The 14,298-nt window shown below is 33.8% G+C and overlaps 1 protein-coding gene across 3 annotated transcripts in view; it reads right to left on the bottom strand.

Moving 5' to 3' along the window:
* ITGAV (integrin subunit alpha V) overlaps positions 1-14,298 on the bottom strand; it is an 81,454-nt gene that overhangs the window by 9,191 nt on the left and 57,965 nt on the right. For all 3 annotated transcript variants that reach the window (XM_079132979.1, XM_079132978.1, XM_079132980.1), the window contains 9 exons: positions 12,628-12,765; positions 8,242-8,309; positions 7,192-7,339; positions 6,579-6,671; positions 4,517-4,596; positions 3,954-4,034; positions 3,422-3,527; positions 2,658-2,816; positions 1,710-1,823 (listed from right to left, as the gene is read on the bottom strand). In XM_079132979.1, the coding sequence (XP_078989105.1) occupies positions 1,710-1,823; positions 2,658-2,816; positions 3,422-3,527; positions 3,954-4,034; positions 4,517-4,596; positions 6,579-6,671; positions 7,192-7,339; positions 8,242-8,309; positions 12,628-12,765 (987 nt within the window). The remainder of the gene's footprint in view (positions 1-1,709; positions 1,824-2,657; positions 2,817-3,421; positions 3,528-3,953; positions 4,035-4,516; positions 4,597-6,578; positions 6,672-7,191; positions 7,340-8,241; positions 8,310-12,627; positions 12,766-14,298) is intronic.

Here is a 14,298-nt window from a genome sequence, read left to right as displayed (position 1 = left end):
AAAGAGCAGAGTTCAGAAAACTCAAAGGTATATATATTTTTTCTTTTATTAGAACATTATAGTTATATATACTAAATGGGTTCATTTTGACAAAATCATACATGAATCGAATTTGATTTAATGCATTTTAGTCCCAGGAACCCCCACTTTCCCTCCTTTCCTCTTTCCCCCTATTCTCCTTCCTCTATTCCTCTTCCTCTCGCTCATTTATTTACTTTTGATTGGTGCTTTATAGATATACATAAAAGAGGGATTCACTGTGGTATATAAACACATGTACACAGAGGAAGTTTGGCATATTCATTCTGCATTTCCTCCCCTTGCCCATCCTTCCTCCCTCCCTCCCTCTTGACCTCCTTCTTCTACCCCACTGGTCTTCCCTATACCTTTATGACATCTGACTCTCCCCAACCTTTTCCCCCCTTACTTTGTTAGCTTGTACATATGAAAGAAAATATCGACACTTCACTCTCTGAGTCTGGTTTCTTTTACTTAGTGTGATATTCTCCGGTTCCAATCATTTCCTGGCAAATACCATAATTTCATTCTTTATGGCTGAGTAAAACTCCACGGTGTATACACACTCATCTATTGACAGGTATCTGACTAGTTCCATAATCGGTTATTGTGAATTGTGATGCTATAAATATTGATGTGGCTGTATCACTATAATATGCTGATTTTAGTTATTCTGGAAAAATAACCAGTGGAGTACTATAGCTGGGTAACATGGTGGTTCCATGTCCATTCTTTTGAGGAATCTCCATACTGCTTTCCTGAGTAATTATACAATGTGCAGACCCACCAGGAAAGTATGAGTGTTCCTTTTCTCCCACATCCTTACCAACATTTATTATTATTTGTATTCTTGATAATTGCCATTTTGACTGAAGTAAGATGAAATGTTAGTTTTGATTTGCATTTCCCTGGATTTTATCAAAAAACTTTCCTGCATCTATTCAGATAATCATCTGATTCTTGTTCTTAATTTTATTGAAGTGGTGAATTACACTTATTGATTTGCATATGTTGAACCAATCTTACATCCCTTGTTGAAACCAACTGGATCATGGTGTATAATCTTCTTGATATATATTTGAATGCAGTTGGCTAATATTTTATTAATTTTTGCATCTATGCTCATCAGGGATACTGACTGGTCTATAGTTTTCCTAGATTTGTTTTTGTCTAGTTTTGGTATCAGGGTTATACAGTTTCATACAATGTATTTGGAAGTGTCCCTGCCCTTTCATTTCATGGTAGTGGTTTGTAGGTCTGCTAATTTTTAAAAAGTTAAATGATAAACTCTTTTAAAACATAGTCAAAGTATAATCTCACTCAACCAAATTTAATCATAATGTTAGTTATTCTAAAATATTTTCATTGAGGCTTTCTGGGTTCTTCCTGCAGTATTACACTAAAACCTCAAAGATCAGGGTGAGACTCAGAAAGAGGTCAGTTAAAGGAGCAGAATCAGAAAAATAATTTGGAACATAAAATATTTTTAATAGCAATCTGTATGGACAGATTATTTAAAAATTTGGCATTAATTTGACTAGGAAAAAGAAAGTAAGAGGACTGAGTAGTATAAAAATATATGTAGTTCTTTCAAGCACAGCTGTTGTTATTTCTGAAATGTTCTTTGGCATCAGTCCTGTAATCACATATTTTCAAATGTTTATAGTTCGTGTACTTGAAATGGCACTTACCAAAGTGTGAACATCTCCTTCACTGAGGGCGAGATCTCGCTTTGTGATGAGATGGTTCCGGTCACCTTGCCCAGCAACTGTGTCATTCTTTTCAGTTGTTTGCAAAGATGAGATCTGTATTGCATTGCAAAAAGGTGATAAATAATAATGGAAAACATTTTACATTGACATTTTGACAAAAGTCTGTTATATACAATTAACAAGTAGTGCATGAAAATTTGGTTGCACAGAAAATTCACCACTTAGTATGTTGAGAAGAGTTAAGGACAGAAAATATAGAGTCCTTAATATGTCTTTAAAAAAATTAGCTTTTCCTAGCAATTACTATCTCTCTCATTGCAAAACTAAAGGGGAAACTGATGAAAACACATAGAAACACCTGAAATTCCAAGTACATCTGTGATGACTGTTAATTTTGAGCATTTTTTTTACTGTTTCCTTAACTTTCCTTAGACCATATTGAACAGTAGCTTCTTAAAGAAATGTATGTGCTAGGATCATGATGACTATATCCCAGAGCATATTTTTATGTTCTATAAAATAATACTTTCCTTTATCATGTAAATTAAGAGAATCACAAGTAAAATGGTATATCTTATTCCAAAGACACAAATTCCAACAAAATAACAGTCTTAAACCATTATTATACATTGGATAAACCAATTGGATAAACCAATATGATGCATCTAAGGTCGAATCAACTCACTTAAGAACATCTTACAAGGCTTAATAAACACTCCATAAATATGGTGCAGTACGATTTCATAGAATTAATAATTATCCATTTTATAAATAATCTAATTCTTAGTGTTCTGGTTATGAATTATAATATTTGGGTAATGACTATGCAATAATATAGTTGTTCTATTTCATGCATTTCACTTATAGGTGTAGTAAGAAAACAATAAAGAAGTAATCATAATAAAGAGCTGCTATTAAGCACATTACCTTAATTCTCAAAGGGTTGATCTCCATATCTGAAGTACAATTCATTGGTCCATCAATGTCATAATGAAGGATGTACAACAAAGTGTTGTTGTTATATTTATAAGGCCACTGAAGATTTAACATGGCCTTGCTGAATGAACTTGGACCATTGTTTCTCAGCTAATGAGGAAAAAATATAAATATCTTGGGCAAAAATTTATTCTATAAACCTTCCCCTATGCCAACTTTAGAAATCATATTAACAAGAAGATTAGAGTAGGAGCAGAGTTTCCACAAATAGACTCTGAACTACAACATGATCATTAAGCAGAAAAGATCAAACTCAACATTTGTCTCTAAAGTAATATGTATTGGGGATGAAAATGCAAACAAAAAGAGTTAAATATTAAATACTTATTGATTAGCAATGACAAAAATTTTCATCGTACAGAAATAAAATTTTGATTATCTACTATAGGCATTTTCAATTTTTAGTCAGAAATGCAAAATGTTCATGGGAAAATACCCAATGAGCTATTTCGTTTATTCAAGTAGAATTGGTCTTATATAACAAATTATATCAATTACCTTCTTTAAATACTTAAAGCTATTTGTCTATTAAAAACAAACTTATAAATAGGGATAAATTCAAAGAAATTATGATACACACTAAATTTATCCAGAGTTTACATAAAAATTACATAGCATTGCTTTCAAAACATAGTTTAGTTATTCTCTTCGTTGGCTGTCTCACTAGGTTTCCCTTAAATCCAATAGCTGCAAACCTCATAAATGTGCTGAACAACTGGTCCAACATCTTCTTCAGTCTCAGGGTTCTCCTTGTGCTCCCAATTTGGAATCGGAAGAAAGATATGATCAGGACTTGAGACTCTAAACAATGACCAAAGAAAACCTACCATGAATATCAAAATGATATAGTCAGTTCATTTTCAAAAATATGCTGTATTCAAATGAATAAAATCAGATCTAATAAAAAAGAATCTTAAAAGACAAAACAAGTGTGCACACAGGTACAGTAGCTGCTATTATTAAATCTACACAAAACAGGTGAATGGGAATTTGTGCAAAGGCTCAGTAAATTTATTTTGAGAGTATTATTGCCATGTCTTGTTTCTTTTCAAAGGACTATCAAATAAATATTTGAGTTTTGAAACATACCCAAGACCTTATTTCTACAGAATCCTAGTAAAACCCCACTAACATGGAGTGTCAATGACCCAAAAGAAGCCTGAGCTTACAGTAACATTTCAAAAGCAATCATGTCAACAAGATTCTCAACTTAGTAATCATACTAACCCTCTTATCTCAACAGCAGCTAAAACAGCAAGGTCAACTCTGTATGATACAACTGGGCTTACTTTGTCAAAAAGATTAGAGCTGAAAAAGAAAAAGAACAAATTTATGTCTGAATTGGACACAAACATCATCAAAATCCTATTGAGGTAAACCTAGCAAAACTAAAAAGAACAGATTTGAAGCAACAAAGAAATGAAAATCTTCTAAGTAAAAACAATTATCTTCTATAGCATTTAATTCCAAGAAGATAATCAAGCTTTATTTCTTAATGTTTAATTTTGTCCTACAAACTCAAAATTGACAAAATTATTCCTCTTTTTTTTTTTGCAGTGCTGGGGATTGAACCCAGGGCCTTGTGCTTGCGGGCAAGCACTCTACCAACTGAGCTATCTCCCCAGCCCCAACAAAATTATTCTTATAATGTAAATACTGATTTTAAAAATTTCAGAAATTATTGAAATTTTAATCTATATTATTCCATAATATTTACAGTGTATTATATAATATATCTGTAACACATTTCCTCAATAGTTAGTATAAGCTAACACAAGGTGTTTTCATACCTTTGGATTTGTAAATCAAATTTCACAGAAGTATCCATCTCTGATTGCTGGTGGACACTGAATCGAAGACCAGCTAAGAGCTGAAGGGAAGAGAAAAAGATGATGATGTTAGTCAATGTCTAATCAGAAATGAGAATTTCAAATCCAATGTCCAAATAAAAATAAATGTTCTAAAATATACTTTTTCTGAGTTTATAGTAAAAGTGAACACTAAAAATTAAATATGGTTTTCTGTTAAATTATTTAACACATTTGGGCCAATCCATAATGGAACCTATTAAAGAACAGTAACAATTACTAATCATAATCATACCTCCTTATGATATTAACTATCTTTCTAAAACATACAAAAGTAAATGTTTGTTGATTCAATTAATCAATTAGGCACAATGATTTGGTAATAGGAAGCTAACAAGTGAACTGTGTTAATGGGTCAGGAAGAAAGAAAAGGGCAGTTTATGAGAGTAAGAGAAGATAGTTAAGAGGTCTGAGTCTGGCCAGAACCAGAATTGCTCCTACCTCACCCTTCACAAATCCCTGGGGCACCAAATATCCTAATTGCTGTTGATCACAAACAACTGAGTCAAAGGTGAAAGAAAGCAGGCTTCTAAAGGATGATACAAATGACACAAAGAATGGTGGCACCTTCTGGGAACTGCCTCCTGCTTTCCACTTTGGAAAGCCTGGAGCTGGCAACTTGGAATAACCAGGAACCCTCTACACTGAATGGTCTGTGAGTGAGAGAGCTAAGGATACAAAAAAATAAAAAAGATGCTCTGCTGCTAACGACGACAAGGAATACATGAGAAGTAAAAGGAACTCAGAGTATTTGTTCAACCCCTCTTCCCTAAGATACCATGCTTGCAGAAACAATGATTTTTAGAGAAAAATATACTTCAAGAAATATGGACCAATTAGAACAAGCAAAATATATATATATATATATGGAATGTTTAGCTCCATAGTAACACAGACCTCAAATTGTCAATATTAATGTGTCATTAAATAAATTACTGTATTGTAAAAACAACACTACATAGTCATGTTTTTCTTTATACTAAAATATAGGAGGCATGCTTTTGTTTCCTTTTTTTTTTTTTTACTTAATAAAACTATATTTAATGAAGCATAAATACCAGGTAATCACAATAGAAGACACAAGCCTTGTCCTCATGAAGCTTAGAGACTAAGAAAGGTAGATGCTTGTAAACAAGTAACTTTAACACAATTACAGTAATTTTACCTTAGTTGTAGTAAGTATAATAATAGAATAATACATTACATCAAATCACATAGAATTTTAACTCAAAATGGGTCAAAGACCTAAAGTGAGAACTAAAACTATAAAACTCTGAGCAGAATATATACAAGTAAATCTTTATGATGTTGGGTTAGGTTTCTTAGATATGATACCAGAAACATAAGACATAATAGACAAAATAGTAGATTTGAGAAGAGACCAATCGAGTGCTTGCTTCTTTTCAAGCTCCTATGCTCCCTGCTCCACTATCTGAAGGGGTGCCTGATCCAACTCAATTTCCCTTTGATCTTCTAGGCTGAACCTGTAATACAGGACTTAATAAGAACAGACTATCTCATCTAAGAGGACAGTCTTTTGAGGATCCATTAAAGCATCCCTTTAACATATCAAAATTATAATTTCAGTTTCTTTTTTAGTTTTTTTTTTGTTGTTGTTGTCCTTTTTTGTTCTTTTTGGTACTAGGGATTGAACCCAAGGCCAGCTGCATGCTAGGCAAGCACTCTACCAACTAAAAGCTCTATCTCCAGCTATAATAGTTCTTAATCCGTGTTCTCATCCATTTACTAAACTAAAGGCAGTGTCAAAAGCAGCTTATTGAGTACAGTATGATAACACAACTCATTATTTTAGTATCTTGTTCAAACTGAACAGAACTCTGCTAATCATGATACTCAAAACCAAATTAAAGACACTGGTTTTGAAATTTTTGTTGTTGTTGTTTTAATACTAGGAACAAATGCAGAGAAAAGCAAAGTATTTTGTCTGTGGGAGAAAAAAATCTATTCGATTAAAATGCCTTACTTGAGTTCCAGCCTTCATTGGGTTTCCCAGGTCACATACCACTTGGCGGGTTTGGTTTTCTGTCTTAAATGCACAGGAAAGTCTTGCTAAGGCCTTTAACAGACAAAGAAAATAAAGGTGAAAAGGAAAATAAGTTAATGGCTAAAAAAGTAGAAACCACAAGATTATAAAGTTACAACTCAGCATCATGCAGTTACATATTTACTTTTTTTTAATGAAGAAAATAAATCTCAGTAAATGTGGAATAGGAGAGAAGTCAGAACTCTGTATGATCACCACACATAAATGCAAAAGTGTTTGGGAAAGATCCCTAGAGGACTTACATACATAACCATAGTTCCTCTGACAAATAATTTGATGGACAGGCTTAGACACTTTATCTTTCTGACCTCATTTTCAGGCACTTAGCTAGCAATTTTTAAAATGTCCTATCAATGCATTATGTAAAGTATTAGGCTTAAAAGGAATTACATAAAACAGGCACTCTATTGTCTAGCAATTTAGCCTTAGGTAGAATGGCTAAGTCGTGTTTCACTAAATGGGGGGGCGTAGCTCATTAATGTTAATAAGACCTGTGAGTGCATTTCAATTTTTAAAGAGGTAGCTTGCTTACTTCACTGTTTCGGACAACCCCGATGAAATCAGCCTGCGGTGGCATGGAAATGATGAGCTCGGCTTCATAGGCACCTTCTCCTTGATTCTGAGCCTTAACAATCAATGTGAGAGGGTTGTCGTCTCCAATATAGATCTTCTTTTGATCACTGAAAGTTAATATGAATGTAGACAGTAAAAAAAAAGACTACAAGGGGAGCGTATGGCTGTTCAAAGAACAAGAGATAAATACACAGACAGCCCCAACATGTTCAACGGTGTCTCAAGATATTTTAAGACTTCTTCACAGTTCAATAGAAAACAGAAAATAGCATACTGGGCGCCAGTCCAATGCTTCTCTCCGTCAAAGAAAACACTGATGCCATAGAGCCACTAATAAATCACTGGCTTTCATATTTATTACTGAAGTAATTTCGTATCTCTGCATGTACTTTCTTTTTTGTGGGGGAGGGTTGGGGTTAAAGATTGAACCCAGGGCATCAACCAAGCTAGGCAAGCACCGAGTTTATATTCCCAGCCTTTAAAAAAAATTTATTTTTTGAAATAGGGTCTCACTAAATTGCCCAGACTGGCCTCAAACTTGTGATCCTCCTGCTTTGTCCTCCTATGTAGCTGGGATCACACGCACGAGCCACCATGCCTGGTTCTGCACGTACACTTCAATTCCCTATTTTTTTTTTTTTCTAAAAGCTGAATTAGACCTTTGTCATGATTTTCACAATAATCTTTTTAATGTACATGCTTTAAAACATGGTAAGGCCATCCATGAGTTAAGAATATTTCTACAATGAAGTATATTTTTAAGATGATATATTATTTTGTGATACTATCCAAAGCTAAATGGTCACAAATCTGTCAAGCTAGGCAACTACTAAAAACGAAGTAGGTATTTTTTAACCGCAATATTAATAGCTTTATTATTACAGAAAGTCATGCATTATCCCCTAGTATAACTAATTCTCATTAAACTATTAGTACTTTGAATAGGAAAATGCAATCGATGATTTAATTTTTTTGTGATAATGGTTATTTTGTTTGGGGCAAAACTTACCTATCTACAGAAACTTCCAGTTTGGGTTTACAAACGTTGTCTTCACCACAGTCAAGTAAAATATGAGCCTAGAAAAAAAATTTTAATTTTGTACATGAAAAAAAAAAAATACAGGTTGCATATGTAGTGTGTATCAATATGCATGTGTACAGACATGTATGAACACATATATATTTACATATACTCATCAACTTGTTTGTATACCTGAATATAAAAGAAATCATTTTTTTAATAAACAGGTCAGAATAGCTAGTCAAGAATAAGAAAAAAGAATAATATTAATAGGATGTAACATAATATTTGGACCTTTTAGTTTTATCTCACCTTAACTGCTATTTTGAAATAAAGTCTGGTTTAGAAGTAATAGTTAAAAATTGAGAAGTTCATTTTTGTTTTGTTTGTTTGTTTTGCAGTACTGGGGACTGAACTCAGTGCTGCTCTAACACTGAGCTACATTCTCAGCTCTTTTATTTTGAGAGAGGGTCTCACTATGTTGCTGAAGCTAGCCTTGAACTTGTGATTCTCCTGCCTCAGCCTCCTGAGTAGCTGGGATTACAGGAGTGCACCCCCATGCTGGGCTAAAAGTTTTGACTCTGCTGCTAGCTGAGTTGTATGAACTTAAGAAATAAAGACTCCCTTCTAGAGTTTCTCATTAAGGAGTGTGCCCTCTGCCAATGTCAGGGAAATATGGCTGCAGAGGAGAAAAGAAGAAGGACTGTAAATATACTGGAGCGATACAACAGGAGGACCAAAGGGGAAAAGAAACTGGTCAAAATGCATGCAGCATGTGCCATTTGGAAACAGATAAAGGAAAAGGAGCTAGAAGCATTCAAATGACCAGCATAGGTACAGCAAGAAAAAGGTGAACTTTTCCTTCACCCAGGTCTGGCCAGGAGAATGTGCTGGTTAGAGAAACATGGAAAAACCCCAAAGAACGAAATAATGGAATGGTGTAGAATATGTTGGATAAGATGTGAAAATAGGAATATAAAAACTGAGAAAAGAAGACAGGAAGATGAAGGCAAAGTCATTCTTGCTTTGTCTACTCTTAATATCTCAAGGGCTTTGTACCCAGAGGCAGACAAAAAGAAGAGAGAAAAGGATCTAAAGGGAAAGAATAATGAAAGGAATTGTTTAAAAACAGGTGATGATTGCATACTTCTAAGTCACAAGGAAGTATAGTTACCCAGAATAGAATTACTTGATGGGAATGTTAACTGCCAATTTAATTGGCATGAAACCCAAAAATATATGGAATTAATTCAGTTACTAGGTGTAAGCAGTTGCCATAAGCATCAAGAAAAAGGAAAAGGTCACTATTGTTAGGAGAAATTTATGGCGATTCTTTAAGTCACACGAAGGAAATCACTGCTCAGTTCAGGAATAAAGTGTGGATTTGGGCTTAATAAATTAACTAGTTGTAAGTTGTGTACCTGAAGTCTGGAGTAAGAAATTTGTATAAAATATTAATAAAACTGTGATAAAGGAACACTTGGTTAACTACCACTTCAGAGGGTAGAAAAGGAACTAAGCTGGCCCTGGAGCCATGGTTAAAACGCTATCAACATGTGACCAGCAGTCCTGAATGACTACAGAATAAGTAAGTGACAATGTACAGAAGAAAAGCAAAGTAATAATAATAAATAAATGACAACCCAAAAAACACAAAACAAAACCAACTATGTTATCAAAAAAGATAGTTTCAGAAATGGAAACCCAAACAGCAATGTCTTCCACTCCCAGAAAACCAAATCTCTACAGTTATATACTTAATACCTTTTCTTTCCTTTTTTTTTTCGACTACTGGAGCTTGAACCCAGGAGTGTTCTACCACTGAGCCACATCCCTGTCCCTTTTTATTTTTTTATTCTGAGATGGGGCCTCACTACATTGCTGAGGCTGGCCTGAAACTTGTGATCCTCCTGCCTCAGCTTTGAGTTGCAGGGATTACAGGCATGAGCCATCACACCTGGAAGTATATTTAATATCTTGGACTCAGCAAGAATGTGATATGTATTTGAAAAAAAAAAAAGTGGAGGAAAACAACCATTCCTTCTGCAAAAACCACTGAATCTCTAACTGCAAAAGAGGAAGCTTTAGATCTGTACTAATAAAGAAGCCACAAAGAAACCAAATGTGGTCTTTGAGCACTTGAAATTTGTCTTATATGACTGAGAAACTGATTTTACTTAAAAAAAAAAAAAAACTTATACTTGAATTCCTTATAGAAAAACTTTTAGTATGTTTAGAAAAACTTGAGTATGTATATCTTTTCAACTACAAATTACATGAATTCTAAATAATTTTTTTTTCAATGAAAATTTAGTATCTGAATTTAGATGTGCAAAAAGTATATAATATACTCTGAATTTTGGACATACTAAAGAAACAGAGAGTAAACAGTTTGCCAACAATTTTTAAATTGTTCACAAGTAAAATGATAATATTTTGGATATTGTTATGGCTGAATTTTGTTTGCCCGATTCATATACTGAAGTTCTATCCCCCAGTAACTCAGTATTTGAGATATGATCTTTAGAGAGATAATTAAAATGATGTCATTAAGGTAGGCCTTAATCCAATATTACTCAACTGTGTTTCTTAAATGATGAGTCTAGGACACAGACACATGTAAAGGAAATACCATGTGGGGACAGAAGAGAAGGCAAGCATCTATAAGCCAAGGAGACAGGCCTTGGTAGAAACCAAACCTGTGATCCCTTGATCTTCAATTTCTGGGCTCCGAAAGGGTGAGAAAATAACTTCCATTATTTAAGCCACCCAGTTTGTGGTACATTGTCATGGAAGCCCTAGAAAACTAATATAGATCTATTACTAAAATTAATTTCAAGGATCCTTAAAAAAAGTGTTGCTAATTAGCAAGTCTAAAATCATAAATGTGTCTCATGTTATATTCTTTTCTATTGGACAGCAGTACTCTATAGAAAGAATATAGAAGAGTTTCTAACAAGACTAGTGAAATGAAGAACCTATTTTAGAGAGAAATAAATACTAAAAATGAGGGTGGGAATAATTTAGGTCGAAATAAGAGTACACAATAGTGCTAAGACTGCAGAAGGAATAGAGCCTAAAAGTATATAATTTCATTCTTTAAACAAAGAACACAAGAAAAATTTCAAATAACAAAGAATGACAGCAAGAGGGAGAAAAAGGATGTCAGGTATCATTGAAGTTTCTTTTTCACTCAAAGGGGTTTCAAAAGTTGAATCAACTTGATTAGCTACCTTTACAATGGAATTAGTATTAAATAGGTTAGTGAGCTCAGTACCTATATCAAAGTAATGGCAACAGCATTCAAAAAAGTTCTAATACTATAAAGAGAAAATAATCATAACCCACATACCAAAACACAAAAAGGGACAAGTAAAAATTAACTTTTAAACAAAGAACAATATTGACCAACAGACCCTAAGAGTCATAGATGTCCACTATTAAATTACTAATCAACATAACACTGTACATCTACCAAGAAGAGGAAATATGAACACAGAACTATATATAACAAGCTCTCTTTAAATGGATGGTATAAAGTGGCATAAGATTATTGCTATGCAAAATGAATTGTTAAAACATAAAAAATTACAAAACACTTAAAAATTTTTAAAAATTTTCTTCATGCTGTTATCATACAGTCCTCTCAAATTACCCTCTTAAAAATACAAAAACAAAATGAGCAGGTCATTAGATTTTTTTAAGGGAAAATAAAAAAGTTATGACAAGGATCAGTGGTAGAGTGTTTGCCTAGTATGTGTAAAGGTTAGTTAAAAAAAAAATGACAACCTATATTTAGGTTAAAAGAATTTTATGAGAGCAAAAATATCAACCCCAAAATATGAACATGTTATAAAAGGAAGAAACAGTAAGTAACAATATTTAAATACAGATGTTTTACATAGGTTTTTCTAAAATTAAAATATCAATCTGAAATTTTATGTTGTTGCACTTAGTCTATATACAGAATAATTCATATACTACATATGCATATCAGTGTGCATGTATGTGTACATACACATAATACCTATATACACTTTTAAAAAATGTATATCAAAGATAAGACAAATACCAAAGGTATTTAGCAAAAAAACAAAAATCACTACATAAAGAATGGAGTTTTGTTGTTTTCCTTGAATTACTTTATTATTTAATACATATGAAATGTGACCCTGGATTTTTCTGGACGCAACTCAAGCTGGAGTAGATTTAAATATCTTTGATAGGAAAGGTCATGTTTCTTCCCCTCTGTCTTCTTTTACTAAACATCTACCAACTATAAAAGCAATCCCGTATGATATTTAAGAACACAAGTTGTAAGACATTAATAAAGAACCAAGTATGAAATCCGGAGCACACTAGGAGAGACAGTACCTGTCGACTGATGTTGGCAGGGGTGAACTGGTTAAGGATGGGTCGCAAGCCAGTGGCATCAGCTGCTGTTCTATAATCCAAGCGATACTCCATAAAAATAGTAATTGGTGTAAGTTTGTCTCTAAATTCAGATTCATCCTAGAAGTGGAAAAGCTTCACATTAAAGATGGCATCAACCTAAAGTATCTGGAGAAATCCACAAGTGCACATCACAAAGCCAGCTTATTCTATGAAGCTAATATAATTAAAACCTCAACTTTTCCTCATTTTTATAATTTTTTTTTATTTTTACAGACTGCACTTTGATTCATTGTACACAAATGGGGTACAACTTTTCTTTTCTATGGTTGTGCACCATGAAGATTCATACCATTCGTGTAATCATACATGCACGTAGGGTAATGACGTCTGTCTCATTCTACCATCTTTCATACCCCCACTCCCCGCTTCCTCTCATTTCCCTCTACGTAATCTAAAGTTCCTCCTTTCATTTTTCCTTATTCATTTAAATTAAATGGCATTTAAGGGTATACACTTACACTGACATTCTGCTTCTGTGACATCCAGACATTGTGATACATAGTATTTTCATGATGATTCAGTTCTAAGTAAATTACCATTATCATCTCTTTTTGACCCTTAAGTTATTTAAAACCACATTTCCTGTGATTTCTCAGGAAATTGATTTCCTAACTTATCTTTTTGCTATTGGTTTCTAAAAGCTTTTGCTACAGTTTGGATGTTAAATGTCCCAAAGGTTCATGTGATAAAGGCCTGGATGCCAGAGTGGCACTACTGAGAAGTAAGAGACCTTTAAGAAGTATGGCCTAGCTGCAAGTCTTCAGGTCACTGAAGACGTGCCATTGAAGGGGATTGTGGGACCCTAGTCTCTTTCTCTTGCTCTTTGTTTTCTGATCTCGATGTGGGTGATACTGCCCTGACTCATAACTTCTTTCAGAATGTACTGCCTCACTGCAGGCCCAAAAGCTACAGGGTCATTCAACCAATCATGGGCTGAAACCTCTCAAATAAACCTTTTCTCCTTATAAGTTGATTACCTCAGGTATTTCTATGGAAAGATAACACAATTACATTGTGTTTCCTGTGATACCACTTTTTGAAATGTTTAGACTTGATGGCCAGTACATGATCAATTTTATTCATGATCAATTTTTATATTCTCTAATTACTGACTTTGAGTGCTGAAATCTATAGGGATCTGTCAAATTAAGCTTGTTAACAATGGTCAATCTTTTAAAGCTTTAGTGATATATTTGCCTTCTTTTTAAAATTTCCATCCCTTACTTCCTTAAAATTTTATACAGGTTTACATTCTGCAACTGATAATTCCAAAATCTCAATCCTGTTCAGGTCTAAAATCTGGTTTCTTTTAGTGGCTTGTGTCCTTGCTTTTTTTTTTTTTTTTTTTTTTTTAAGTGAATTCATATTAGACTGAACCTGTGGTAATCATGGGGTCCACAGTGGGTTGCTGTCCTCCAGAGAGTCTTTGTTTGCATCTGCTCTTGCTGTAGTCAAAATGCACTTCGTCATAAGGGCACTTTAGCTTCATGCAAGAGTCTGGGCCTAATGCAGGAGTCTCAGACTGCAGAAGGCCCTGGTGAGTCTGAGTCCCTGAGCTGATGTCAGCAATTTCTTCTCACCCTTTCCCCA

Source organism: Sciurus vulgaris, assembly GCF_902686455.1.
Source record: "Sciurus vulgaris genome assembly, chromosome: 3".
NCBI lineage: Eukaryota > Metazoa > Chordata > Mammalia > Rodentia > Sciuridae > Sciurus > Sciurus vulgaris.
Note: the sequence above shows the minus strand (reverse complement) of the source record. Positions and strands in the feature narration are given on the sequence as shown.